The sequence below is a fragment of the Sesamum indicum genome, linkage group LG6 (genome assembly GCF_026168435.1).
Source record: "Sesamum indicum cultivar Baizhima isolate 11 linkage group LG6, ASM2616843v1, whole genome shotgun sequence".
In the NCBI taxonomy this organism is placed as follows: domain Eukaryota; kingdom Viridiplantae; phylum Streptophyta; class Magnoliopsida; order Lamiales; family Pedaliaceae; genus Sesamum; species Sesamum indicum.
Genome location: NC_142662.1, coordinates 8,019,614 through 8,045,912, shown reverse-complemented (window position 1 = coordinate 8,045,912; position 26,299 = coordinate 8,019,614). Strand labels below are relative to the sequence as shown.

General features: G+C 37.5%; 6 protein-coding genes and 1 long non-coding RNA gene across 9 annotated transcripts; 2 read left to right on the top strand and 5 right to left on the bottom strand.

Moving 5' to 3' along the window:
• Window positions 1-134: 134 nt before the first annotated feature.
• On the bottom strand, window positions 135-8,061 carry LOC105164592 (cellulose synthase A catalytic subunit 1 [UDP-forming]). Its single transcript, XM_011083276.3, has 14 exons — window positions 7,756-8,061; window positions 6,614-6,809; window positions 6,340-6,521; window positions 5,545-5,662; window positions 5,269-5,455; window positions 4,649-4,915; window positions 4,160-4,505; window positions 3,343-3,480; window positions 3,134-3,259; window positions 2,581-2,793; window positions 2,221-2,485; window positions 1,652-1,848; window positions 1,164-1,514; window positions 135-1,064 (listed from the first exon to the last, which is right to left on the bottom strand). Exons 1-14 carry the CDS (start codon window positions 7,834-7,836, stop codon window positions 477-479), a joined length of 3,255 nt encoding a protein of 1,084 aa, XP_011081578.1. The 5' UTR covers window positions 7,837-8,061; the 3' UTR covers window positions 135-476.
• Window positions 8,062-9,602: 1,541 nt separating this feature from the next.
• Window positions 9,603-12,325, bottom strand: LOC105164593 (transcription factor HY5). 2 transcript variants are annotated; one of them, XM_011083277.3, is made up of 4 exons: window positions 12,107-12,325; window positions 11,311-11,485; window positions 10,894-11,050; window positions 9,603-9,896 (listed from the first exon to the last, which is right to left on the bottom strand). In XM_011083277.3, exons 1-4 carry the CDS (start codon window positions 12,201-12,203, stop codon window positions 9,852-9,854), a joined length of 474 nt encoding a protein of 157 aa, XP_011081579.1. In that variant the 5' UTR covers window positions 12,204-12,325; the 3' UTR covers window positions 9,603-9,851. The 2 variants fall into 2 exon arrangements, with proteins under 2 accessions (XP_011081579.1, XP_088737177.1); XM_088881051.1 differs by lacking the exon at window positions 12,107-12,325 and adding an exon at window positions 11,853-12,092.
• A 958-nt stretch (window positions 12,326-13,283) lies between these two features.
• Window positions 13,284-15,586, top strand: LOC105164595 (uncharacterized). The gene is made up of 3 exons (XM_011083279.3): window positions 13,284-13,520; window positions 14,315-14,546; window positions 15,017-15,586. The coding sequence occupies exons 1-3, from the start codon at window positions 13,411-13,413 to the stop codon at window positions 15,311-15,313; spliced, it is 639 nt and encodes a 212-aa protein (XP_011081581.1). The 5' UTR covers window positions 13,284-13,410; the 3' UTR covers window positions 15,314-15,586.
• Window positions 15,587-15,660: 74 nt separating this feature from the next.
• LOC105164594 (exosome complex exonuclease) lies at window positions 15,661-17,860 on the bottom strand. Its single transcript, XM_011083278.3, has 2 exons — window positions 17,451-17,860; window positions 15,661-17,380 (listed from the first exon to the last, which is right to left on the bottom strand). The coding sequence occupies exon 2, from the start codon at window positions 17,143-17,145 to the stop codon at window positions 15,862-15,864; it is 1,284 nt and encodes a 427-aa protein (XP_011081580.1). The 5' UTR covers window positions 17,146-17,380; window positions 17,451-17,860; the 3' UTR covers window positions 15,661-15,861.
• A 111-nt stretch (window positions 17,861-17,971) lies between these two features.
• LOC148787698 (uncharacterized) lies at window positions 17,972-18,582 on the top strand. Its single transcript, XR_016065828.1, has 2 exons — window positions 17,972-18,200; window positions 18,327-18,582. It is a non-coding gene; the product is annotated as an uncharacterized LOC148787698 (long non-coding RNA).
• Window positions 18,583-18,823: 241 nt separating this feature from the next.
• On the bottom strand, window positions 18,824-20,141 carry LOC105164597 (protein DELAY OF GERMINATION 1). The gene is made up of 2 exons (XM_011083280.3): window positions 19,589-20,141; window positions 18,824-19,434 (listed from the first exon to the last, which is right to left on the bottom strand). The coding sequence occupies exons 1-2, from the start codon at window positions 19,944-19,946 to the stop codon at window positions 19,043-19,045; spliced, it is 750 nt and encodes a 249-aa protein (XP_011081582.1). The 5' UTR covers window positions 19,947-20,141; the 3' UTR covers window positions 18,824-19,042.
• A 451-nt stretch (window positions 20,142-20,592) lies between these two features.
• On the bottom strand, window positions 20,593-25,296 carry CID7 (CTC-interacting domain 7). 2 transcript variants are annotated; one of them, XM_011083282.3, is made up of 6 exons: window positions 25,011-25,296; window positions 23,316-24,208; window positions 22,056-22,500; window positions 21,881-21,951; window positions 21,510-21,634; window positions 20,593-21,294 (listed from the first exon to the last, which is right to left on the bottom strand). In XM_011083282.3, exons 2-6 carry the CDS (start codon window positions 24,081-24,083, stop codon window positions 21,006-21,008), a joined length of 1,698 nt encoding a protein of 565 aa, XP_011081584.1. In that variant the 5' UTR covers window positions 24,084-24,208; window positions 25,011-25,296; the 3' UTR covers window positions 20,593-21,005. The 2 variants fall into 2 exon arrangements, with proteins under 2 accessions (XP_011081584.1, XP_011081583.1); XM_011083281.3 differs by having other exon boundaries at window positions 22,056-22,506; window positions 25,011-25,293.
• Window positions 25,297-26,299: the final 1,003 nt, after the last annotated feature.

Genomic DNA, 26,299 nt, shown 5'->3' with positions numbered 1-26,299 from the left:
TCGCTACTGTTGAGGAATATCAGCACCATGTAGCTAAACACGCTTCTACCCGTAGTCGTTAAGAGATTTCAAAAATTACTTCAGTTTTTTCTACCATCAATTGTCCAAAAGCGCGTAATACAAAAGACAAGCTATAAATGCAATTCAATTAATTAAATATATAACCAAATTCCTCTGAAGATTTCAAAATGCTCATACACAATTTCACCAACAATATTATGACTGGACAGAAGTAGTAATTTTAAGTTTTTTAGACCTAATCTTGTAAGGGTCCCCATAAACTGTATACAATGCAAAGCAGAGGTAGTTCGAGATGGCCAAAATTTATATATCCATCACTTGGGACTATGTAGAATGATACAACATAATATAGGAACCCCAAACAATAAGACTTTTGCCTTAGTTCTCTTATCTGTCTATATACACCAACGCAAGCTTCTGGTCGAGAAATGGAGCTCGAATTGTCTCAAAATAGCTTAGCAGTTGATGCCACATTGACCTTGTGCAGCTCTCCTTGTAGCCTCTGAAGTAAAAGGGTCGATTCGGACCCAGAGCAGAGAGAAGATGGACGCAAGTAGAATAGACCAAACAATGACAATTGTAGGTGTGCGATTTTGTCGGCCCAACAGACCTTTGAGGAAAGGATACAAGTGGACAATAACCCAAATGGCGAAGAACAATTTTCCAAAGAGGGGTCCCCACGACTGATATCCACTGTTAATAGCATATGAAACGCCAGCCACGATTCCTACCATGTTCACAATTAGGACTGTGGTGGGAGGAATGAGGAGGGACGTCCATTTGAACACGTACAGCTCAGCAAAGTCCCCATCGTCATCAGACGCTTTTGAAGTGACAGTGAAATTGGTATCAATCCCAGCTAGTACTTTGAGGAGACCTTGGAAGACGGCAAATAGATGAGCTGATGTTCCACCAATGACCCAGAATTGTTCATTTCTCCACCAGTCCTCAACACTAACTCCACTCCACCTCATTTCAAGTATGCCAGTGGCGAAAATAGAGACAAAGAGAAGAATAAACCACATGCTAGCAAAATTGCTTATCTGCACAAGAACAGAATCACAACCAACACTTAGTCTATGGTCCAAAACACCATGTTTCAAGATTCTAACAGTTAAATAACTAGTGAATGTGTTGCTTACCTCGGGAATGATAAATTTGTTAGTTAGAAGACAGATAGCAGGAAGGACACAATAAGCAAGCAATGGAATAGAGGTGAGCGGATAAACAATGGTATTGATATATGCGAGCCTCTCCAGGAGCTGTAGTTTCCCATTGTAGCCATACCATATAGGACAATGCCTGCTTAGAAGAATTTCAATGGATCCCAGAGCCCACCGAAGAACTTGGTTCAAACGATCTGACAGATTGATTGGAGCAGAACCCTTGAATGCTGGGCGAGGAGGCATACAGTAAATGGAAATCCATCCTCGTGCATGCATTTTGAACCCAGTTAAAATATCTTCCGTGACAGAACCATAAATCCACCCAATCTGAATTCAAGAATTAGGCTCAGGATACTCGATGTCTCAAATGCAAATTTTATCAGAGAAAGATAAATCTTCATTACAGACGACCATAAACTAACGACAAATGGAAAATAACTGAACTTAAAGTAAAACCATTGTACCTCTTTGCCCCACTCAGTCTTATCCTCATACCCACAGCTAATGACATGAATTGCTTCTTTCAAAAGAGTAGCAGGATTTGTTGATGGTGGAATGCCTCCCTGTTCCATAAAGGTGGCAGCAATAAAGACAGGAGATTGACCAAACCGCTTCTCCAAGCTCTTCTGGGACATCAGAAGTGACTTCTCATCATCATATCCTGTAAATACAAAGAATGCAATTGGCATCATTAAATATTGCCTATATGAGAAATCATTATCAAAAATAAGTGAAAGTGCTGAACAACACCAGATAAGTTCAGAATTTTGCTTTAGCAACAAAGAAAATTTCAGTCAAGCTGTATTATTTAACTTAGGAGATAAAACAAAAATATAGAGGAACAAAAGGGCATTCAAGCAGCTGAGCAGACGAGCATGGAATAGAGACCTTGTTGAGTTCAAATAAAATGGCAAATTAAAAGAACCCAGGGAACAAAAAAGAAGCAAAAAAGAAATAAACGCTTGCAGCAGAACTTCATTCCCTATAGTATTGGTCAATTTAAAGACAGCGATGAATCAACAGTAGGACCTACCTTCCACACCCTCTTCTATGTCCTCCATATTAAAGATTGGAATGGTTGATTCAGTCCTTTTTGCTGCTCGCTTCTTATCAATGTACTTCTTGTTAGAACTCCTTCCTTTCTTCCTCGAACCACAACAGCTTTTGACAATAATGTTTGGTTGAAGATCTTCTTCCGTTAGCACTGGATCATACCCATAAAGAGCTTGCCTGTTAAAGCAACACCCAGTTCCCACATAGACAGGACCCTGAAGACCATCCAATCCTTTCAAGTTGATCTGTATAGAGGAAACATTCAACATTAATAACGCGGAATGACAGAGATATCATTGAGACAAATAGTAAAATCTGTTATAACTCAAGAGACACCTACATCAAAAAAGACAATGTTGCGGTTAGCATATCTATCGTGCAAGTCAATGCCATCAAAACGCTGTGGGAACTGAACGTAACAAGTCTTCCTTCCAAGAAGTGGGTCCATCATAAAGCACATAGCTTCTTTAAGAGCTTTGCTGTTATTGAAGTAGTGATCACAATCGACATTCAATAGATACGCACCATTTGTGAGGACAGCAGAGACACGAATCTGAAGCACATAATAACACATCAAATCATATAAAATATCATCATTTACTAGAGATCAGAGAAGAAAATCACATAAGAAAGAGAAACAGAAAATAGAGAATATAAAAGAAGCTGACTAAGAAAAACTTCCTCATGAAGTCGCAACATAAAGCAGGTAGCATCCCCTGGATATATTTACAGTTACTTCTATTCACAGCAAAAGGAAGTTAACCAAAGAGCATATGATTACTCATCATCGTCTTCATTAACTTTAAGTTGATGTTTGAACAAGTTGTTCTTATCAATTATATTTTCACACAATTAAGATGCCATAACTGTTACGGGAAACATCAAGGACCTACCAGAGCGTTCATAGCTCCTGCTTTCTTGTGATGTTGGAAACCAGGACGTTTCTCACGAGAAACATAAACTAGTCTAGGAAGTTCATTTCCATCTGTATCAAGGCCTCCACTGTGCCCCAGAAAGACCTGTTAATCAGGGGCAGGGTAAGAACTAAAACAGAATGTATAGAGAAGGAAAAATATTGAATACTCAAGTGCCAAAACAGTACCTGGATCATTCCTGGATGATCCCGTGTGTTGTTGCCAGGCCAAGGAGTTCCATCTTGCATTGTCCATCCTTCTTCAGGCATCTTTTGTGCCTTTGCAACAAGAGCATTTATCCGTACTTTAAATTCTTCATACTCTCTCTGCAGGAGAACATGTTTCGAAATACAGTTACATCCCGTTTTTAACTTGTTTACTGCTTTACGAGACAAACACATTAAAGGACTGCTAGACACTTACATGACACAATCATACCCAAGCAATTGAGAGACAAGCTTTTAGTTGCATTTTGCATATGAAACTCTGTTAACATTTCCACCTAGAAGAAGCTCTAGCACTGTGCTATCTAAAAATGTTTTGCCTTAGTCCTTAACAGTAAATAAATGTACTTTCAACACTTCAACATTAAGTGCAACTCAACTTCTTTTCATGTAAAGATCCAACTCAAGCGACTTGCAATAAGTGTTGTAAAATTGTTTACTTGAATTCTGATATACAAGCTTTAGTACCTCTCTATGGACAATTGCAAATTTCAAGTCCATCAAAATAAGATGGTGCAGAAGAAATGAGCAATGCTGCTTAAGACATATTTTTCAATTATTTGTATGAACAACTCAAATTTTATGAGCATTGTATCCATATGTTGCTCTCTAACACTAATGTCTTATTATTAGAGTTAAGCTTCAAAAGCACTCAAAAGCTTCCAATTGGGTTCTCTGGTTATGCTTAAAATGGGCGGACAACTCAAATAAGCAAATGCACCAGGTTAAGAGATAATGTAGACTATTTGAAGATTAAATAATCAGCAATTCTGTCACTCACCTTCATTGCTCTGCGCTCTTTCACAAAGGAAGGCTGAATCTTGTCCTTCAGGTAATCTATCTTCTGGGCAAAGTAGAATTCAGGGGCCCGAGGCTCAATGTTGTGCTTCTTGCAGAAAGGTACCCATTTCCTTGCAAACTCAGCAGTCTCAGAGAGAGCTTCAAATGTCAGCATTGCTGCACCATCATCTGAAACATAACAAGAGACTTTGTCGACAGGGTAATCCACTGCCAGGATGGACAGCACAGTGTTTGCAGTAATAAGAGGAGGCTCTTTCATGGGATCCACTGTACTCACAAACACATCAACAGGTGCTAACTGGGAAGGCTCACCCTCTCTATCATATCTGCGAATGGAACAGACCAGAAGTTAGAATAGGGCCAAGAAATCCCATAAAATCATATGCCCAAGAACTCATCCTGATTACCGAAGCATCAACATGTGGGGCTTTCACTTTTAAATATTCAAGGAAAAAAGAGATCCACTAACCTCAGTGCAAGTCTTTCAAGATAGGTTTCGCGATCAACAGGATACCATTTTGGAAACTGATCCAGAAGCCAGGATAAGGCAAACCAGACCTCACAGATAACTGATGTCAGCCACAAAGGATAAGCATCCTTCACTGGATGAGTACAACGATATTGCAAGAAAAATCCCAAGATGATTAATCGAAGAATGATCACAACACGATAAGGAGTAAGATGAGTGGATGAAATAGGCACAACACGGCTCAAAGGTTGGCGAGCATCATCAGCCCTGTCACCAAAATACAAACTATTAGCATCCTCTGAGACATGCAATCAAATGGGTGTCCAGGACTAACATTCATGAAAGTGATGACATGATATGAATTCCACAAGCAAGAAAGTGAAGCACAGAAATATGCAAAGAGATGAAATTTGAAATAAAATGCAAAGATTATCTTGATCATCATGCCAATCAATATAGCAGCCGAGAGAGAAGACTGTATCTGATTATGTGATTGTTCTAAAAGAAAATAAACCTAGTTATAAAACAAGTTCTTTCTTTACATATATCAAGCAACAATAAATCGATTACATTTTTTTTATCTATATTCTTGACAATAAACCTCAGCATTATAAGCTTACATTTGTAGTTCTTCTCCATTTGAACCAGTGCCTTCAACATCTCCTTTCCCTTCACTGTATCTGTTGTTCATTTGCACCATATTTTTCTCCTGTTTTAGTTTCCAACCTTCCACCCTCTCCTTCCAGTCAACATTTCCAAGTCCATAAGAATTGAGGTCTTTGGAAGGGTCAATTATTCTTACAGGAACTGCATAAATTGATGCCAACGTGAGTTGTTCGCATATAACAACAACCGAGGGCATATTAACACATGCATATGCAATGGTAGGTGGCTACCTGGCTGCCGTGGATCAACATAAGGAAGGGAGTGAACACGGTCACCAGGACCCAAAGGTCCCGATGTACTTCTGACAGAATGAGTGTCTTGCAAGGAAGGAGGAATCTCGCCAGAGACCTATCAATTATGGATAACATGAGAGAAAATGAGACTCCAACTACTTTGCATGTGGAAAACAAAAATATACAAGACATGCATCATTATATAAGAGGCCAGCATATATAATTGGTTTACTTCAACGCTAGTTAACAGAATGCGAAACACATGTACATCCCTCAACAGCGCCCACAAAGTTTAAGTAAGCAACACTAGTTAAAGTCGAATGGATGGTTTAAGCTGCTTGAAAGAATTAATATAAATGACAAAATCCTCATTCGTCAAGTGCTAGCACAGGTACCAAAGGGAATTCAATTGTACTTGACCAATTGTTGAAACACACTGAATATTTGGACCTTGTCTCTCATAGATATGTAAAAGTTATTCATTGGCATGCAAATGCATAGAAGGAAGGAAGAAAAACAAAAGAACAATAGGCTACTCCTATATCTTCATAAGCTGGACATTCCAATAAAAATAGACCAACCAAAAGGTATAGGAAAACTTCAAATTCAGGTGACACTGTTGGAGCTGCATATGGCAGAGGCAAAGTAAACTACTATGATTATTGTTTAGGAATTAAGTCCAATGTTTTGAACATCATTATGCATTCAGATATCATCAATTTGCAGGTAAAGAATGTCTAATCTATCATGGTCAATAAACATATCCATTAACAACGAGGTTAAATGACTCACGGATTGTCCATTGGTAAGAAGAGGGATTGGTTGCTGAGATTCACGTCTGGAAGATGCAGATAGCTCAGCATCATCACCAGGCCATTGAGATCTTGCTTTGACTTTTCCCTGGGAGTAACTAAACTCGTTTTCTAAATCATCAATGTCATCCTCGTCATCATCACCATCAACTCTTGGACTCCCTAAGATAGCAAAACCAAAGTTTTTATAGATGGTATAGAGAGGGAAAAGAGTGTAAAAGAATCTGAAGTGCATTACGAGAAAAAAGACCAACCTTTGTGTCTCTTGTACCTAGTCTTACACTGGGGGCATGCCTGATTTCCATCTTTTCTCTCATACTCATAACAAGCACGGCAAACCGGAAAGGCACATTCATTGCAAGCAACAAAGACGTCGCCATTGGCAGCCAATCCAACAGTATCTCCACAGATTTGACATATCTGGCCATTTAAATTCTTCAACGGCTTTGACTACATCATGAACGTGCATTAGCGTGATCAGTACAGAATCTCAATCAAACCAATACATAAATTCCCAGATTGCTCCAGTACATTAATTAACAAATGTTAAATTTTAATATACTAAGGAAAAACAAAGAAAGTGAATCCCAGGTTAATCTACGACATGAAAATCAACGGCATCAAATGTGCAAAATGCAGGACAAGAAAGAAGTACATCCAAGTCTGACCAAATTAATATGCAACTCAAATGTCACTACAAAATCACCATAAAAGATACCTTAAAATATCAGCATATGATCAGAGAAGAGATAGCAGACAGGAGTCTTCTCGACTTGTCAGATGAGATGCACTAATTGCAAAAACAGTCAAGAACGTTCACGTCACTCAGACAAACTAGCAAAAAGAAAGTCAATTTCATTTGGCTCTGACATTATTGTTGTAAATGCTTGCACAGGAACAACTAAAAAACTGATGTCAAACCCATCTAAAGGCTTACGTTTTGAGCAGATTTTCATGAAGCTTCAGAAAACTAAAACTAAGAACCATCTACAGCAATCAAGTGAATCTTAGCACAATGAAAACACCAAATGATTTTAAAAAGCTCATAAATAAATTAGGGACCGAAAACCAAATTAACTAGATTCCACTTCCTAGCTTCGACAAAATGACCAAAAATTTCACTCCTGCAATCACTCTGCTTCAACCAACACACAGATCTAAACAGAAAATATGCAAATTGATGTAAACAAACACAAATAAAATGCTCAAAAACAGCTTCAGTAACACTTGAAAACTTGTATGAATGTCAAGATCCAAACTTTAGCTCGTAAAATCAGTTCAAGACTACTAGCACTCAGATCCGAACCTATAATACAAATTAAAATCGAGAACAACAAAACTAAAAATTGAAGAAGTAAAACCCAAATGGACATTCTCACTGGATCAAAGGGCATACCCCAGTATCAGAATCATGGCGAATTCTAACAAGCTCATTCCTCTTGTGTGATCCAGCCACCATACCCGCATTTGCCTCCATCTTGTCTCAATTACCACTATTGTAACAAAGAAATGCTGTCAGACAATGGGGTTTATCTTGTTCTGAATAGAAATCCTCAACATAAAATAAGAGTATGAGAAGGAAAAGGGCATTGATATTATGATTCTCAGCCTCAATCAAACGGGCCTCTCTCCTCACTCTCCCTCTCTCTCTCTCTCTCTCTCTCTACTTCTCCTTCGTGCTTACTCAAAGCTTTGTCTTTTATCATTTTCTTGAAGAATTATTTTAATACATTTTTGTTTCTTTTTTCCTTTTTTCTATGATAACGTAAGGATTTTTACCCGCTGAACCAGTAGCCAGTTCTCCGCTGTCGGCCCATGGTCCAACTCACTCTGAATTTTTTGAGTTTTTACTAGGAAATTCATTCAACCAAAATAATTAAAATATTATCATACTATTTGAATTCATTTTTTGTATTTTTTGGAAATAGAGAAAAAAAAATAAAGATAAATAAGTATGTGTTAGAGTTGGTATGTATGTATGGATTTATTTTTTGAGATTATTTAAAATAAGTATTGTATATTTAATATTGTGTTTTGGGAAACAAAAATTACTATTATTGTCAAATCATATCTTTTTTATACATATTTATGTATATATGTATGTATTTACTAAAACAATTAAACAATATCGAGATAAGGCGTTTATAAATGATAGCAAATATTGTGTATATTTTAACTCATTTCAAAAATAATTTAAAAATGAGAACAAACATAGTGTAATATCTTGAGTTGGAGAAACAAAAAAAAGTCCAAATTTACAAAACAATTATAACAAAAATCTGATAAAAAAATAATATTATTTTAGTAGAAAGATATGATGAACCATATTTGCTATGCTTTCTAGGAACTATGTATTTTGTTATTAAATAAAACATAATGAAGCAGAAGGAGTAGTGAGCGAGCTTGCGTGTGTGTAAGTTGTGTTCCAACTGTGAACAGCCTGTATGTACTCCTACTTTCACTACCGCCTGTTGCCCGTTACTCTCAAATATTAACTACCTGTCGGTGCTCTCAATTCTCACCTCACTTTTCCTTTTATCCAAATCACCTTTTCACCCCCTTCTTCCTTACATCTCTTCTATTTTTTTATTTTTTTGATAACTTACAACTATTTTTTCTTATTTTAATAAATTATCAATAATTTCTAACTTCAACATCATTTAGTAATTAATTCAATTCCTTAACCTCTATTATATTTTTATTTATTTTATTCAAAATATCATTGTGGTCAATAAATTATAATTTTATTCAATTTTTTATTTTTTTATGAATTAAATAATTAATTTCTTTTATAATTTTTCGGTCTGATTCGTCCAATTTTTTCTTTATAATTTATTTTTCTTGAAAAAAGAAAAAGAAAATACTACAAGTGTAAAATTGACAATTCCAAACTTTCATATAAAAATTACACATTTTCGTCAAACATTAAGAAAATACTTGTAAATTTTTAACAATGAGAGAATATACGTAATTATGTCAAATCTTAAAAGAATTAGTTGTGATTCGCCCTAAATATACCCATTTAAATTGCCATATTATACAAAAACAAATCTTTTAAGGAACAATTTCATTATAAAGATTTTTAAAATACTGAACTTTTCTTCTAAGTTATATTTTAGACATAGTAACGAATTTTAAATTCATTTACTTTGAGTCCCTTAAAATATAGTTTGGAAATCTTTCATCATATTCAAATTATTTGTTTCAGATATAGCATAAAATAATATTTTTAGAATAAAAATCTGCACTCACAATTGAAGCGTATTATTAATAAAAAGGCAGGTAATATATATATATGATCTATCTTCCCTCGTATGACAAACTTCTCCTAATAACGTTACAGAGTTTGAGCCCTCAATTCATCCTAATACATAAAATCTACTACCTATCAACAACTGAAAGAGAAACAAGACAGTATAAATTTGAATAGCTCATACGAAAGCCCTCTCTGCTAGTGTACTAGTGTGCCTCTCATTCAACAAAAATTCATAGCTACTTTCTTCCCTCTTGGGAGCCTGCCGTTGTGTTCTTGAGTATCTGCAATTTGAAACGCAACTCATGGTAACATACAACATTCTCATTACAATAAATTTCACTTGACCCAGAAGCACAGGGGCAATAATCAAACACCGACACCATGTCATCAAGAACAAATGTTCTCCATATCAAACTAAGGATTACACCTCCACACTGTTGAAAATAGGTTTCGTTAAACCAACATAGCCAACACATGAGTGCTGAAGAAGGAGACTTGTGGATACGACACTTTTTCCCTATTCTACAGAAATAATGTTTCAGTAGGATGAGGATCCTGTTTCCACCAAAAAGGTGTTCAGAAGAGGAAGAACTGAACTGCAGAACATCTTCCTACCAAATTTATAGAATTGCCGTGATTAATGGAATGGGAATTACGACTCATGCAGTGGATAAGGGGAACTCAAAATGATAAAATACAGCCAACGACATGCTAGAACGGAAAAGCTACTGAATTTGTTCAGTTCGTCTCTTTCAGTTTAAAGAAAAAAGAAGAACAATACTATCAATCATTTTAAGCTAGTTTTATATGCCAGATTTCATCTTTAGAACACTATACTCCATGGATTAGTTATGCATGCCTTATTTTTGAGTATGATGGTTGGAGCAAAAAATAGTTTTAAAGTAATAAATAAATTACTAGGATTGTGAGTCATCCATCAAGGCACAATTCATGTCATTCCAAACTGCCCAAAAGATGAAAAGATAATCAAAGAAAGAAAACTCTACCGAAAGTTCCTTGCTTTATGGCCAAGGAAGAAATGCCGTTTGCTACCATCATTGTATGAATTGACAATGTATATGAATGGATGGAGATGCGCATATGAAAACCGAAAGGTAGGGTGGGGTGGCAAAATTAGAGTTGTACATGTCTAAGAACTCGCACCGCATTTAGTAACAATGAAGATGGAGTTTAAGTATGAATAAATGCAACTTTCAAAGAGATGATGGTTCGTGTATGTTATTAATAATATAATGGAGTAAGAGAAAGAAAGTTTACCTGTCTAAGCATTTGATTCTCATTTTGCAAAGTGGAAAGTCTTTCTTCAAGCTCAGCATTCTTAGTTTCCAACTCTTTAACTCTTGCCTCCAGATCAATCAGATAAGCCTTCTTCCTCTCCCTTGCTTGCTGTGCTGAAACTCTGTTCCTCAACAATCTTTTTTTTTTCCCATCCAAAAACAGCAAAATCACAAAATTACAAAACTGTCCGTCTTGAACAACCAACCACCAGGACAAAAGAGTCCCAATCTCCTATGAAACAGCCCAAGTGCATGACCAGTCCATTTCCACATATGCCCATCACCGTGCATTTGATGCAACTTTTAAGTGGGGGGTCCAAAGGATATATTAGCTAGTGGGGACCATAAATGAGGTGGCAGGATATGATTGGATAAGGATAGGCATTATTCTTCGTACCTCTTTAACCTCTTGTTTTCTTTGTCAGCTGGGCTTCTCCCTCTCCTCCTCGGACCGCTGCCTGAAGGCTGGACGGGTCCCGCAACAGAACCTCCGTCACGGCCGGAAGCTGTCGGACCGGCAGCCTCACCTCCGATCTCCGGCACTCTTCTTATTTCATCATCACTCTCCATGCCTACACGCGACGTGTGGGGGGGACAAAAAAGGTTAAAGCATGCTCTATGACGTTAATGATCTGATGAGAAGGAAAAAGCAAGATCTCTCTGTAACGCCGATCAAGAAAATGAATTCTAATCCGAGCAAAAGTCACATTCTTGAAAACCCACGCGATATTTTCTTCAAATTGTACCAAATTTTGTAGTTAGTATAATTTCGTACAATAAAAAGACAACAAATATGAGAAAAACTCTCAAGTAATTCAAAATGAGAAGCCGTTACATCGAAACAGCTAAGATATAATTCAAAATAAACAATCACAGCGCGTGAATCATGATTTTCAGCCAGCTGCAGAAATGGCCCTAAATATCACCAAGTCAGGTTACCTTTTTTGGCAAAGCCAGAGTTTAAAGATTCAACTTTTATGGAGAAACCACAGAAAAACAATGAAGTAGACTCCGTCCACTCAAATCAAGAAATTCACACGGCAAAATTTGCAGCCAGCTCAAAAGTGCAAATGAGGAAAGAAAAAACTTATGGACTTGAAGATTAGAATTTTGGCAACATCACATTGAAGAAATTCATTCTTCAAGACCGCCCACGAGAGAAAAAGAATTAAAAGAGATTCACATAAAGAAACCTTCTTTTACTTCAACGTGAAGAGCAGAGCTAGAAGATCTCTCGCTACTAGAAGGCAGAGAGCTGGCTGCAATAGAACTTGTAGCTTGCTCTTGCATTTCTCTTCTAACAAAACAGGCAAAAAAAAAAAAAACAAGAATGGAGAGAGAGAGAGAGAGAGAGAGAGAGAGCAAATATGTCTTAGAGAGAGAATATAGGGAGTGAGATATTTAGCTGTAAGAGAGAAAAAGAGCGGGACGTTAATGCTGCAGTAGGTTAGAGAAAGAAGGGAGATGCGCTGATGCTACAGAAACCGCAGGATTGGATTTGATCTGACGAACTCAAAATAATGAGCGTGGCTTCGTTTGAGCCATAAGGTGCTTCATTAATCAAAGGTCGATGTGTCTCTATCGTGGTGCAATGATTAACCTTGGATTGAATTGTGATCCGACGGCTGGGAGAGGTTAGGTTAGGTGAAGTTGGGAACCGATGTTAATGTTTGCTGGCTTGTTAGTAAATGTGGATTGGATTTTTTCTTTTTTTTTTTCAAATCTTACTGCACGTTATATATCATTTAATATAGGGATAATTACACACTCCTTCTTGAATTTGACGTAATTACACGTAATATTGTAGTTAAAAAATTTATATTTGACACTCCCAATATTTGATTTCATATAATAAATAAGTCTCTCAATTAGTCAAAATTATTAATATTAACAAAAAAATTCTATATTTACCTCCGATTGACTTATTACTAATTTATTGTAGGTCAAATAAATAATTTTATACCCAAATTACTCTCATACATCTCCACGCATTAATGCTATACGGGTAGTTTAATTAGAAAAAATTATTTGACCTGCAATAAGTCAGTAATAAGTCAACCGAGGGTGAATTTTGATTTTTATTCAGTTTTTTTGTTAATATCAGTAAATTTTGAATAAGGAACTTATTTGATAAACGAAAGTAAAGTAGTTATTGATATGATTGAATTGTGTAATAGGAATAGACAGTCTTTTTTGTATCAAGAGACTCTTTGGCATATACTATTCATGTAATAAAACTAACTTTCTTTCTAAGTGTATTTACCCATTTTAATATGATCAAATTTGATTTCATTTTAAAATAATTGTTTGACATGCTTTAATTAACCAATGCCAATTGCCAGATCAAATTTGAAACTCCCTTTCCAATATTTCTAATTTCAGTAAAATCATTGGACAATTCTCTCCCTTTTAGCCCTCTCTCTCTCTCTCTCTCTCTCTCTCTCTCTCCACACACAGCCACGGCCGATAGCAGAGAAAAAGTGTCGCACAATTTGCAATGGCGAATACTCCGACGCCAATTCCAGCAAAGGGGAAATGGTCCAACCTATCAAAACACGCTTGTCGCTTGTATTTCTTACTCATCATTCTTCAGGTGCCCCTTTTCAGGTAATCCTCTAAACCACATCATGCATCTTTCGCTTTCATTTTCATTTCCAGTTTATTTAGTTATGTAGATGTAGAATTAAATCTTGGTAAGCTTCTTTGCTAATAATTTTGGGGCCGGAAATTTCAAATGAATCCTAACGTTCGAGTTTTTAGATTGTAATTCTGATTGATGCTGCTCTTTGTTGAGAAACTAATGAAAAGCATTAACGTTCTCAGTATTGTTCCTAGATCTGGGTGGATCATATTTTGTTGGTGGAGTCCTTTACTTTTTATTGCTTTTAGGTACTTTGCTCACTTATGTAATTATTTACTCTATTCGTGATATTCAACTGTTTGCTCTTTTCGTGAGAATTTCTACCGCCTTCTAATGACTAAGATCTGTTTCTGCAATTTAAACTTGCTTCGAAAATCATATTCTCATGGAACTTTGTTAGTGAATTAAAGAGCGTTTTGATGGTCTGGCGCTAAGACTTATTTTTATTTGTATATTTAGTTCGGAAAGGCCACTGATCTGCATCTATAGCTTCATTTAAGTTCTATGTAGCATTCTATGGTGGGTCTCAATTTGGGGGACCATGGAAGAGAATGTTATAAATGTTGATCCTTCCTCCCTTTTCCTTGGAGTCGGTGAAAGTCCCTTAATTTTCCATCTAAGATCATATTACAGCAAGCATGTGGGAGTTTTTCCCTCAAGAGGAGCAGTGTGTCTTTCGGTTTTTTTTACATCATAAGAACCAATAGACCTTTTTCTCTATCTTCACTGATTTATTCTTTAATTTTCTACAATTCCTAAGGGTTCAGTGTAGATCCGGCATGTGTACAACACCCATTCAGGTTACGTCTTCGCAGTTGATTTCTAGTGATGTATTCCCTCTTCCAGTGGTTAAGGCTCTTCTCTATCCTGGAGCTTTTGTAAATGGCCTCATAAGTAATATGACTGTTCCACGCTGGGATAATCTGCTGAGTGTGTATAACCTGACTGGCATAAAGGAGGCCTCAGCAGTAACAGACCTACAGCGTTTGGAGGTTTGGCTTTGGCTCCCTATATCTCTCTCTCTCTTCCTTATTTACAGTTCTGTCACACTGAATCTCGTTAAATATATGCACTTATATATATATATATATATTTATATATATATTCCTTTATTTGGTTCCAACAACATCCTTCAGTGGTAAATTATCTATAGAAGTTTGTTTCTAAGCTTGCTGTGACTTGTTTGAACTTGGGTTCTTCCATTGCTCCTCAGCAGTAGCAGTGCCCAAGTATGTGAACGCATCATATCATTGCCAGAGGGGTCCTCAGAGTACTTGAATCATTTAATCCAATAGAGTTATGGTTGCTTGTTCTTTATCATGTTTATTATAGCTACGTGCATGGCTGATTATTTTGTAATAGAAAAACATAAGCTTTTAGAGTCTTTAACGAACTTTGAATATGTCGATCTACTTTTCGACCCTTCTGGTTGTCCTGAAGTGCTCCTCATTCTTTTCACCAGGTTCTTGCTGGAAGTTACTTCTGTGTGGCTGGTTCCCTAATTGGTCTTGTAAAACCTGGGAGGATGAGTATGTTTGGAACTCTTCTAGTTATTTGGGGTCTTGTAAAGGAAGGGATTCTTGGAAAGCCAGTGAACACAGATCCAACGAAAGCAGTATTTGTCTACCCTACAATGTTGCTAGCTCTGGTTTGTGCTTTCCTATCAGTAAAATACGATATTAAGAAGGTAGTCAGAAGTACTCCAGCTCAACCTGTTGCGAAACCTCTGAAGAGCTCTTCAAAATCGAAGCTGAAATGATTCAGGGATGCAACACTGATACCAGCATAGGATGCCATTTGCATTATTGTCGGTTTCTCACTTGAAGTTCATTGGCTACTGAGTTGTGTTTGTTAAAGGATCCAGCTGCTTGGCATGTTAATTACACCGGGAAAGAAACGATATGAATACAGGAAAGAATTTTTCTTGTAGTCCTTTTGCTTTGACAGAATTATGGGACTTGAAGTGTAAATGTCAAAGAGTGATTCTTCACTCTTTAATTAAGTACTTTATGATGCAAGTCTCATATGGAAACCGCAGTGAATTAATCTATTGACTTCAGAGAATAAAAAAAGGAGAACTAAGAAAAGAGAGACCAAAAAGGAAAAGATCCAACACAATGTGTTATACCTTCATAGAAGCTGATTTAATTCCTGTATTACACAATTTAGTGCCTCTTTTTATCCTTCAGTTTCTAATTTTGGCCTAATTGATACTAGCAGAAAAAAATTTCAGGAACTTTCTGTATGACTAGTGAGAAATGACGAAGCATAAAAAATATTAAAAAAAAAAATACTTTTATCACTACACTAGAGATTTATCCCATGTAAAAAGTATGTATTTCCTCTATATTGAAGAGGCCTGCTCTGAGCTCCAACACACCACAAATGGCCTTGCAGCTCCAGATCTCCTCTCATTGCCGCAGTCTCCCAGACAAACTTGAATAACCGAAGGGCCCTGTCCAGTTGCCTCATCCCATTCCAGACCACCATCTCCTTGTCCAATGTCAAAATTTTCCCCATATACAAGCAAAACTTACGGCCACCACCAACCGCATGCAACCCTCCACGAACTTCAATTTCAACATCTTTAACAGTGCCATACAGATAATATAGCAGGAGTGTAAATAAACATCGAGACGAGTGGCCTAATGTCTTTGTTAGCTTCTTCTGCACCAAATTTTCTTGGTGCCGGCTCTCCTTGTATCCAATGTTCTTATCAATCAACACATCCCTAATCTGATAGAGCCCTTCTTTCATCACCTCAAGCTTCGAAACATGGGAAGCCAATTCCATTTCATCACTCAGGCAGTTAACAAGATCAATTGACATCTCAAGAGCATCTTCCCATTTGGGAGAATAAGGTGAATTTGCCCCTTTTGTAGGCGTGAGACGCATCCACGAACTGGTCTCAGGGTCATAAGACATAGCGGATTCAAGAAACTTTAGACAACCAACAACAATTTGCTGAGCCAATTTTAACTCTTTACTTGGTTGCTGATGGATCAGAATCTCAATCTCAGATTTCAATCCGTTTAGTATCTCAAAAAGTGCACCAGTCCATATCTGATGCTGCGTTACCTGTGGGCAAATTGTATGCCTGACCACCTTCCTTTGCTGAGCTGAAATGCTCAGAATATCAGACACTTTTGTTAGCGAGCTCACTGTAAGTGCGTCCCTTTCATGTCGTTTACAGAAATACTCAAGTTCTGTGCATTGTGTATCAGCAAATGAAGCCATCAAATCGTTCTTGATTGTTTCCTTCATGGATGGAAGCCCTATAATGAGCCTAGCAATGGACTTAAAAGCATGCATCTTGCGCTCCAGCTTATCATCAAAAACTCTTGAATGGTCATTGATATTCACAAGTCTTCCGCCAATCAGATCCAATTCTTTCAGCAACTGGCTCCATTTCTTCATCTTCAGAAAGGCCATTTCATACCATTCAGAGGGCAAAATCTCTTCTTCTGCTTCAGGGGATTCTTCTCCCCTGGAATGATAATACGCTAGCCTCCCATTCATCCAATTATTTTGTCTACTTCTTACTAAATGCTTTGCTCCAAACAGAGAATTCCGCACACGTTTACAGGCCATTTCAAGCTTATTTCTCAGTTCCCTGCAATGGGTTTCAGAGTTCACACTCTACGATTAAGCTTAGAAAAGCAAAATCCCCACACGGACATTTATCGAACAGGTTGTGGACAGTGTCATTATAGAGAAATCTAGATGACATCCTCCAGACATGCTGCAAAAATCAACCTTTAGAAGCTATACGTTCATTTGGGCCTCTTCCAAATTGTATTGCATTGGTTCGAATACCTATTTTAGCCTGTGAATCCACCATATGAGTCGAGAACAGTCAAGTACGGCTCAAATAAGATTAGATAATCAAGCTTTACCTTATTCTAGCCGAACAACCCCGATTCTTTCTTCAGCTTTTCTTCTCTTTTGTGGTCACACCACTGGCTTGGATGAGAGGATTTGAAACTGGAAATTGGGGGCTAGAGTTGGCGACATTAAATTCAATATTGACAGTATGACGAGAAAAAGATCTGATGCAGCTGCGTGGCGACGGTAAATGCTCTGCAGTGTGTATAAAATGAAATAAAGTTTCTTCAGTTCAAGTTTTTGTTGAGAATTCGATCTCCCAGTCCTTTGACCTTGAGGATGAACATCGGGTCGCGTGCGTTGAGGTCGTGGCCCACACCAGTCATCGCGAGATTGCTCACGATCTTGCGCATCTGCAGAACATTGCCCCAAGTATATTTCACGAGGTCGCTACTACTGAAGTTGCATGTCAGGTCGCGTATGCCACGTCTGCAAATTTATTGGATACTAGATAGATGATAGGGATATTATAGGAAGACAAAGATCAACAGAGGTCGAGACTGGTGGTCGCGTAATGGATCGTGTGTTGGTAGGTTTAGGAGATCGCACGTCAAGATCGTCGGATCGCATGTGGCCCATTGTGGCTTGATGATGTCTCTATCGGGCCGGGCGAATCCAGATCCGACCCGCAAATTGGCCCGGACAGATGTTCATCCTTGAAGCTGCTTAGTCATTGCATGCATGGCCATGAAGGTGACACTTATTCAAGAGTGGGCCCACAACCCACTGCCTATAAATACTCCGATTTGCAGAGAGAGGAGGTACGCATTACACACACATTTCACTCGCATATTTAGATCACAACATTTTCTTTCGATCCTCATCTGACTTAAGCAACGGAGTATCATCGTCGGGACGAATCCGACTAGCTTTTGTTTTATTTACAGATAACAGGTTCGGATCGGTGACGTGGGGAGGTCGTGATCGTAGATCGTGACCAAACGTGATCGAGTCGGATCAGTAGATATTTTGTAACTGTTTTGTTTGTCCTTTTCTGCTGTTTTATTTGTCCTTTTCTGTAACAAACTTTGTTAGTTAGTTGAGGTGGTTGCACCCATTGTATATTTAATCCCTTGTACAGCTTTCTTTATTGGATGATGAATATACAATTACAGAAGAACAGGAGAAGGTTTTCTCTCCAAATGGCTCTTAATATGAGTTCTTGTTTTCTTTATCTCATGAAATTTAACAGTTTTTGCCAAAATTTTATATCTTTATTCACACTGGTATACCTGTTTATTGTGCTGCTACACTTTTACCAAATCCAATTTCTCGCATGTGAGCTTCAAAATGAGGGAATGGGGGCTTTATTTTGTAATGGCTGGTGAATGAATCAAGATTTGACTGTTAAAAGTGCAAGAATTAGGAATCATAACCTCAAAACTTACTGTTTAACTGATGTTTTCTTTAGATCAACATTTAGTAGATTAAAGAGAAAAGCCAACAGCAGCTAGCTGCTAAGACAGTTAAATCTCTACAGAACATAAACTGTTACAAAACAAGAACCACCAAATGTTTTGATCACATTCCACACAGACAACAACAAGAAGAAACACCACCACTGAAAGGGCTCTTCAACATCAGCATTTCTGTAGTTGAATTCCTAGTCCCCACCATGCTCGCGGTCTTTCTCTATTCCCCACGATTGGATGCAAAGGCGAAGCTTTTTGGCAGCAATTATATACTCCAGAGCTTGCACGGGTTTGAGTATCTTGAACAGTTCCTTCACTGTGTTAATCCTCAAGTTATCAGCATCATTCATAGCAGAACGCATGGCCTGTTCAAATTTCCCAAGCCGCTTTTGAACATCAAGATTGAGTTCGTTTCTTGGGCTCAATTCTCGTGCTATCAGTGCCAACGGCATGTCAGTCATGTCCTGCTGCAAGCTAGCCATCTGAGCTGTTAGCATTTCTTCCTCAATCGTTGTTCTTCTTTGTAGTTTGTCAATTGCAGAAAGTTGGGAAGCAGAAAACTTGGGGAAGTCACTGTTGCCATCTGAATAATTTTATGGTGCAACTAGTTATAAATTATTGCATGTTTTGCTCGATTAGTACGAGATGGTAGTAAAACAAGAACTACCGTTGGTTACTGTTGAGAATGAAGCGTAATAATATAAGGTAATAGCAGAGGATAGATACATGTAGAGAACCTTGGAGAAATTGTGAGAGACTGGAATCGATATTTGATCCACAGAGTGCATAAACGAGGTTGAAAAATGAAGAAGGCCTGCAGCCAGCTATCCAAGACATTGAATTCTCCAAAGTGGTGCACCAGCTCGGGGAGAAGAAAGCTGAGACATGGCGATGGGCAAGGTGGCGCCGGTTGTCACAATAATCTTGGAAATGTTGTATGATTTTCTCAAGGAGTTGAGTCGTTTCAGCGTCATTAGTATCAGTAGTGTTGTTGAGGTTCAAGGAATGGTGGAGGAGCTCTGAGAGCTCTTGTTCTTGCAACCTCATCCATTCCTTGTATAGGCATTGTTCTTGGCTTTTGTCACTGCTTTCCATGTATGGGTTTTACGACAAAAGAAAACACCTCCAAGAAAGAGTTGGAAACTGACCAGCTACATGTAGGAGAAAGCTTTGCTTCATCTATATAATGGCAAGTTTACTTCAATGATAGGCTTCGTATGTGAAAAGACAGACACGTGCGAGGGATGCAGGTTCATGGCCGCCTTTCTAAGTAATGAAATTGATTAAAGTCAACAAAATTGGAGTAAGATCGAGTGGAAATTATCATATGAGTAACGGTAGACGACAAAGTGCAGAGTATGGCATGGCGCAGTTGATGACGATTACGAGTCCCTTCAGCTACCGATGACTTCAAATTAGATGGGGATAGATTTGATTTGTTTTGTCCATGTGAGTACTACGTTAAATGGGTCCCATGTAAGGGCTCTTGTAAGTTATTTATGATCTCGGAAGCATGTCCTCACCATCGAAAAAGACACTACGAGCCCAACGGCTCCATACAAACAATGCATCTGGTTAAATATAGAAGGCGGAAACGTGGAAATCACGAGTCTGCCTTGGTTTTCAGCAATTCCACCTCGTGACTTGGATGACAGAACGTCTGAACGTGACAAAAGAAAATTTGAGACAAAAGGAGTATACAAACACTTGTCTTTCAGGCGATATATATCTGCACAAGTCAGGACGGTTAATCTTTTGGTACTCAAATTGTGCTATCATGTGAACGAATTCTGATTCTTACATCTGCATTTTTTTTAAAAAGAAAAAAGAATGTAACAGGAGAAAAGAAGAAAAAGGGTACAAAAGTTTTACAAGAACAGGCCGTTGCAAAATCACTGACAGCTACAAAAACGTATTCTTGACTTCGGCCAACTACACATTGACGGTACAAAAGAAATCTGCCTTCTCTTTCCCTTTTAACATCCTTCAATTTATTTGGACCGTCTTTTACCTTCTTTTTTCCAATTTTGCAGATTTTTCCTACCATTTTCTCCCATTTACAGATACAACAATTTTTTCTTTTTCATTTTTTGACATGGATTGATTGATTCCTGAGAAATACAGTGTGCCAAAAATCTCCTATACCTTCCTAATTCAGTATATGACAACTCGAAGGAGCCCTGGTTGTGGCTCAGAGTAGTCGAGACCCTCTTCCTCCAGGAGGTATCGCTGAACAGCAGTGGGAAGTCTTGCAGGAGTGCGTGAACCCCTCGTGTGGTGCCCTGTCCCAACACATATGTAGAGGAGCAAGCGTTGGTCTGCAGACCTGGCGGTACTCTTCAGAACCGTGAGTTCACGCTTGAGCACATGAATAGCCTCGCTGACATGTAGACCATGCAGGTCGATCATCCGCTCTCTCCCGTTGGCCAGCATGTCCGGGTTCCTGCAAGATTATAGAAATATGTGAAACAACTCTCAAACATCTAGCTATTTCTAATATCTCAACAAGCCGTAAAAAGAGATGCAAACAGTAGAAGCAGACAAAGTCCTTAATTTTCTGGTCTGGTAAATTTTAATATTTTCAAAGCAAGATGGCTGACATTTATCATTTCAACATGAAAAGAATTCAGTGCCAGTGTGGATCAACAAATGACAAACCTCTGACGATAAATTGACTCTTGAGCTTTCCCATGGGCTGCTTTCATCTGCATATTATGGAGCTGTCCTTTAATGCTCAACTCCTTGGCGAGGGCCTTGTTGCCAATGAGGTATGCCTGTCGTGCCTAATCTCGAGGATTTTTTTTGGACTTTATCAAATATGGGAAGCATGCAATTCTATCAACAGATAGGTTCAATGTGAATGCAGAATAAACCCCATGATGGCACCAGCATGTTATTACCCCAGGTGTTATTAGTTCACACATCCTAATCCAAGTTGATAAAGTACAAATGGATAAAACTAATTTGTCCTTCAAAACATTTCATTCTTTTATTTTACCTCCCTCCTCTAGACATACTCATGAACATACCTGCTCAACGTATGCATTACGTACAAGTGCATGATCACGAGCTTCTTCCCGCATTTCAGAATACATATTTGCTGCCATCTCAACAGTTTTAAAGGATATAAATACATGCATAACGCATTTTCCCATAATTAAATATTTATGGAGGAAGTTAACTTTATCGCTTCAAGAATATTACCAATTGCTTCTCCAGTTTCAAGCCAGACAGGAGATGAATGAGCTGATCCCCGATTTTGCAATCTATCACCATAAATGCCCCTGGCCTGGCTGTTATTATATAAGCTTCCAAGGACCTGTGAATTTCTACTTGATCCAATGCTTGTGTCTGAAGAACCATTTCTGTCAAACTTCCATATGCTAGAATCTTGAGATGCCAATTTTTTTACGGCTGAAGCAAAATCTGTAGCACCTCTTGATGGAAAGGACGAACTAGATCTGAATAGTAGTGTACTTTCCTTTCCAGAAGACCTATATGCACCAACATTTTGATGAAGATCAGCACCAGCAAACTTAACCAAATCATTTTGACCATCTGTCTCAGTGAGAGCAGGAAGATCCAAGGCACTAAGATTTGGAGTAGAAAGGGCCTCTGAATTAAGAGTCTGATTCAAGCCTCCATCAACCTGCAGCTGCAACGAATTGTAATACACAGTGAGAAACAAATAGGAAAATACATACACGAAGTATCAATACACCAGTCAGATTTCACAACAATTTCTGGGAAAGCCATATAGGAAAAGATTGCTCCTTCAAAAAGCTATTATCGGGACCAGATAAAATGATAAAGAGACAATAGTTATCACAGAAGTCTTTGCATAAGAAAACAATAAGCCAACAATTAAATGCCTAATGTTCACCCAGGTACCAAATCAACAGTGAGATGTAAGATAATATCACTCTAGCTAGAACCTCCATTTTGTGAGGTTTGCTTCACACTTACAGTCAGCACAAATGCATGGCGCTATCTTAAACCTGCAAAGGAAGAAACCCACTTCTTGCAAATCAGGGAACAAAGAAACATTCTGCTAACCCATTATAGGATTCCCAGGGCATTTATCCCCTTTCTATTTATCACAGGTGAGGAGGTACTGGAAAAACAACCCGTAGAGTTAACAATAGACAAATAACACATGGTCCATGAGGGTTTCCAATTTGATGAATTCACTCCAATGTTAAAACAAAAAACACCTCCTAAAGAAAATGAGACCGACTCTGTTTTCTAAGCTGTCAATAGCTTGAGACATGACCACAACTCACAGTTGAATAAATCATGCAGCATGGAAATGTTTTTTCTCCCAGGCGCATCAGACAGTTAGATTGTTGATTGGGGAAACTTACATAACTGACATTGACATCAAACATGCACAGAATTCTACTGAACTTGTCATCCACAATGGACCAGATGACCTGCAATATCGATGCTTAGGAAATACCCTACCTCAAGCTGAGTAAGCATCTCAATTGTTAGGTTTAAGTCACCTCCATTGGCAAAGTACACTTCAGAAAGACTTTCGGCTGCAAAACCAGGAAATTGTGAAGCTAAAAACTCAAGAGGGCTCAGATCTGCATTCTCCAATAAATGTTCGTTTGACATGTCAGCTAGGAAACCATGCCTTGAGTTTCCATTATAAGGATGTTCTTCTCGTGCTAGAAGCTGATCATTGGTGAGAATGTGTTTGTCCCAAGGTTTAGAAAGAGAAGGCTGTAAACCTGTAGGTGATGGATATTCTCCATAAGATGAGACAGGATATATCAGCTTCTCAGTAAAACTGCTACCATTAACAGGATGAAGTGATAAACCCTGCTGCTCTTTCAAGATAAAGCTACTGCCTTCTGAATAAGTGTATCTCGACCCGTCATCAACATCAGTCAAGGATAAACTTGAAAAGGGTAACTTGTTGATCCCTTGAGTATCATTTATGCCCATGACCTTAAAGTCGGGAGTAATGTCATCTGGAAGTTGATGGTGCCAGTACTGCTTGGCCTCATCATCAGAGTTATTTGAAATGGATGATTCTGATCTATCTAATATAGCTTTCCCTGGGATGGAAGCTGCAGAAGTAGCAAATTTAGAGGGTGCACCTGAACTGCTAATGCCTGCAGCAGGTGACCTGAGAGCGAATGGAACAAATTCTGCTGCATTTGGATTCAAAGTTGCTTTTGCAGCAATAAGCTTCTTGTCACCTCCATTTCCCGACAAGTTCATTTTTTTTCTCTTTTTCTTTTCCTTTCTGGGTTTTGAAATGGGTCAGCGAATTGGTGTCCACATACAAAGAAAAACCTTCAATGAAATAAATTTAGCTGGAGTGTCAAGATTGTGTTAGCCGAACCCTGCAGATGAATAAATTCCTCTAAATCAGAACCAAAATGCTGCAAAAACCCGACAGTTTCAACCCTTATTGGCACACACCAATTAAGAAGACGATCATTTTGAAACAGAGACATTACAATTTACATGTGTCACATTGATTCATAAAGCAATGGCTCATGAAATTTTATACATAATGCAGAATGCATTAACTAATTAATAAAACTCCAGATTCTGGTCGAGAAATCTAAATATTGTGCAATCCCAATCACTAACTGTAGATAACACAATCTAGAAAAGCTAAAATTAGGTCGGCCGAAACAAGCCCAGTCACAATTTCTCTTTTTTTTGACCAGTAACTTTTACCACCATATTTTCAGTAATACCATATCTTGCATTAAATACACATAAAAAGATAACATAAAAGCACCCATAATTACAATAGCCAAAGCTATAATCATACAACATTAATAAGTAATAATAAACTCAAAAATTAAGACAAAGCAACAAAAACAAGTACAGAGTTTCAACCAGTTATTATCTGGAAACAAGTAATTGAGCATCAGCATTAACTATTATTAAAGTGAGTACAGAAAGAGCTGTGCCCAGAGACAAAAAAGAAGAGAGTTGTTCTACTAAAATTCTCACAATTCAGCAACCGAACACAAAGCAAAGATCAAGTAAAGAAAGAGCGAAGAAACAAAAAGCCACGACTTTGAACTTCAATAAACAGATCTCTTAAAATCAGAGGCATAAAAATGGAAGAGAAAATTCAAAGATAAGAAAAAAGAGATAAAAACAAGATCTGGGGTTGTGTGAATATACCTTTGCGAAGCTCAGTGATGAAAGAAACCATATCAAAAACATCCATCACCATACAAAAATAAAGATGGGATTTTTAAAAGATTAAAAGCAAAAAAGAGATGAGAATTGTAGAAGAGAGAGCAGCAAATATGTGTGCGTGTATGTGTTGACAGACACAGAAAAAGAGAAAATATCTTTGATTCTTTTTTGCTTCTATTTTTGTTCCTTGAGTTGTGAGCTGAGAGGAGAGGCAAAGGGCTTCCCTACTCTCTCTCTCTCCCTCTCTCCTTTCTTTATTTTTTTTTTCTTTTCTTTTTGAACAGAAAAAAACAGAACAGGCTTTGAATTTTAGGTTTTGAGGCCATACCATAAGATGTCTTCTCTCTCACTTTCTTTGTCTTTTTCTTTTTGTTTCTATTTTTCTTCTGATTTTCATATCCTTTTATTTTTGAAAAGTATTTGGACTATAACATTACAATCATGTAATTTATGCTGCCCATCTCCAAAATTCACACTAAATGTTACTTTGATTTGATAGATTACACTAACAACATTTTTTTCATTATTACAAGATTCAATTTTTGTGTTGTCTTTTTGGATTAATTTCATAGCTACACATTCATCCCATCAATCAAAATGTAGACAAATTAAAGATAGAATTATTAAATCAAGTGGGCTAATGAGTAATAATGAAGAATGTTGCTGCTGCCCAAGTCAAGTCATATAAACTCCTGTTGAAGTCAACCACTTTAAACAAAGAGTGATACATACATGAAATGAAACAACCTTAATGTCTTACTCAACTCCACTACAAACATATGCACTCTTTTCTCATCATTTTTATTTAAATAAAAAGCATTACTTCAAATAATTAAAACCAGAATCACCACAATTATAAAATATATATATAAAAGAAAAGCAGCAGCAACAGCAACTTAAATTAAAGTACAAGTTACAAAAATAACCCACATATTTTTGTAGCTATCCCAATCATTTGAATCGTAATTCTTATATGTCAATTTCGTACTGAAACTATCAACTTAAACATAAAATCATATATGATTTGACAATTTTTAAGTTTTGTTGAGTAGTTATCACGTAAACGAATTATTATTATTAGGTGGACTAAACCTCTCACTTATCCATTTTACAAAGCTTTCATCTTTATTTAAAAAAGATATATATAATTCAATAACCATCAAATTATATGTCATAAAGAGTTCAAGATTAAATAATATCTCAAGTTTATTAAAAATTGAGTCGAGCAATGAAACAACATATATTAAGCATTCATATTATATTTATGCTAG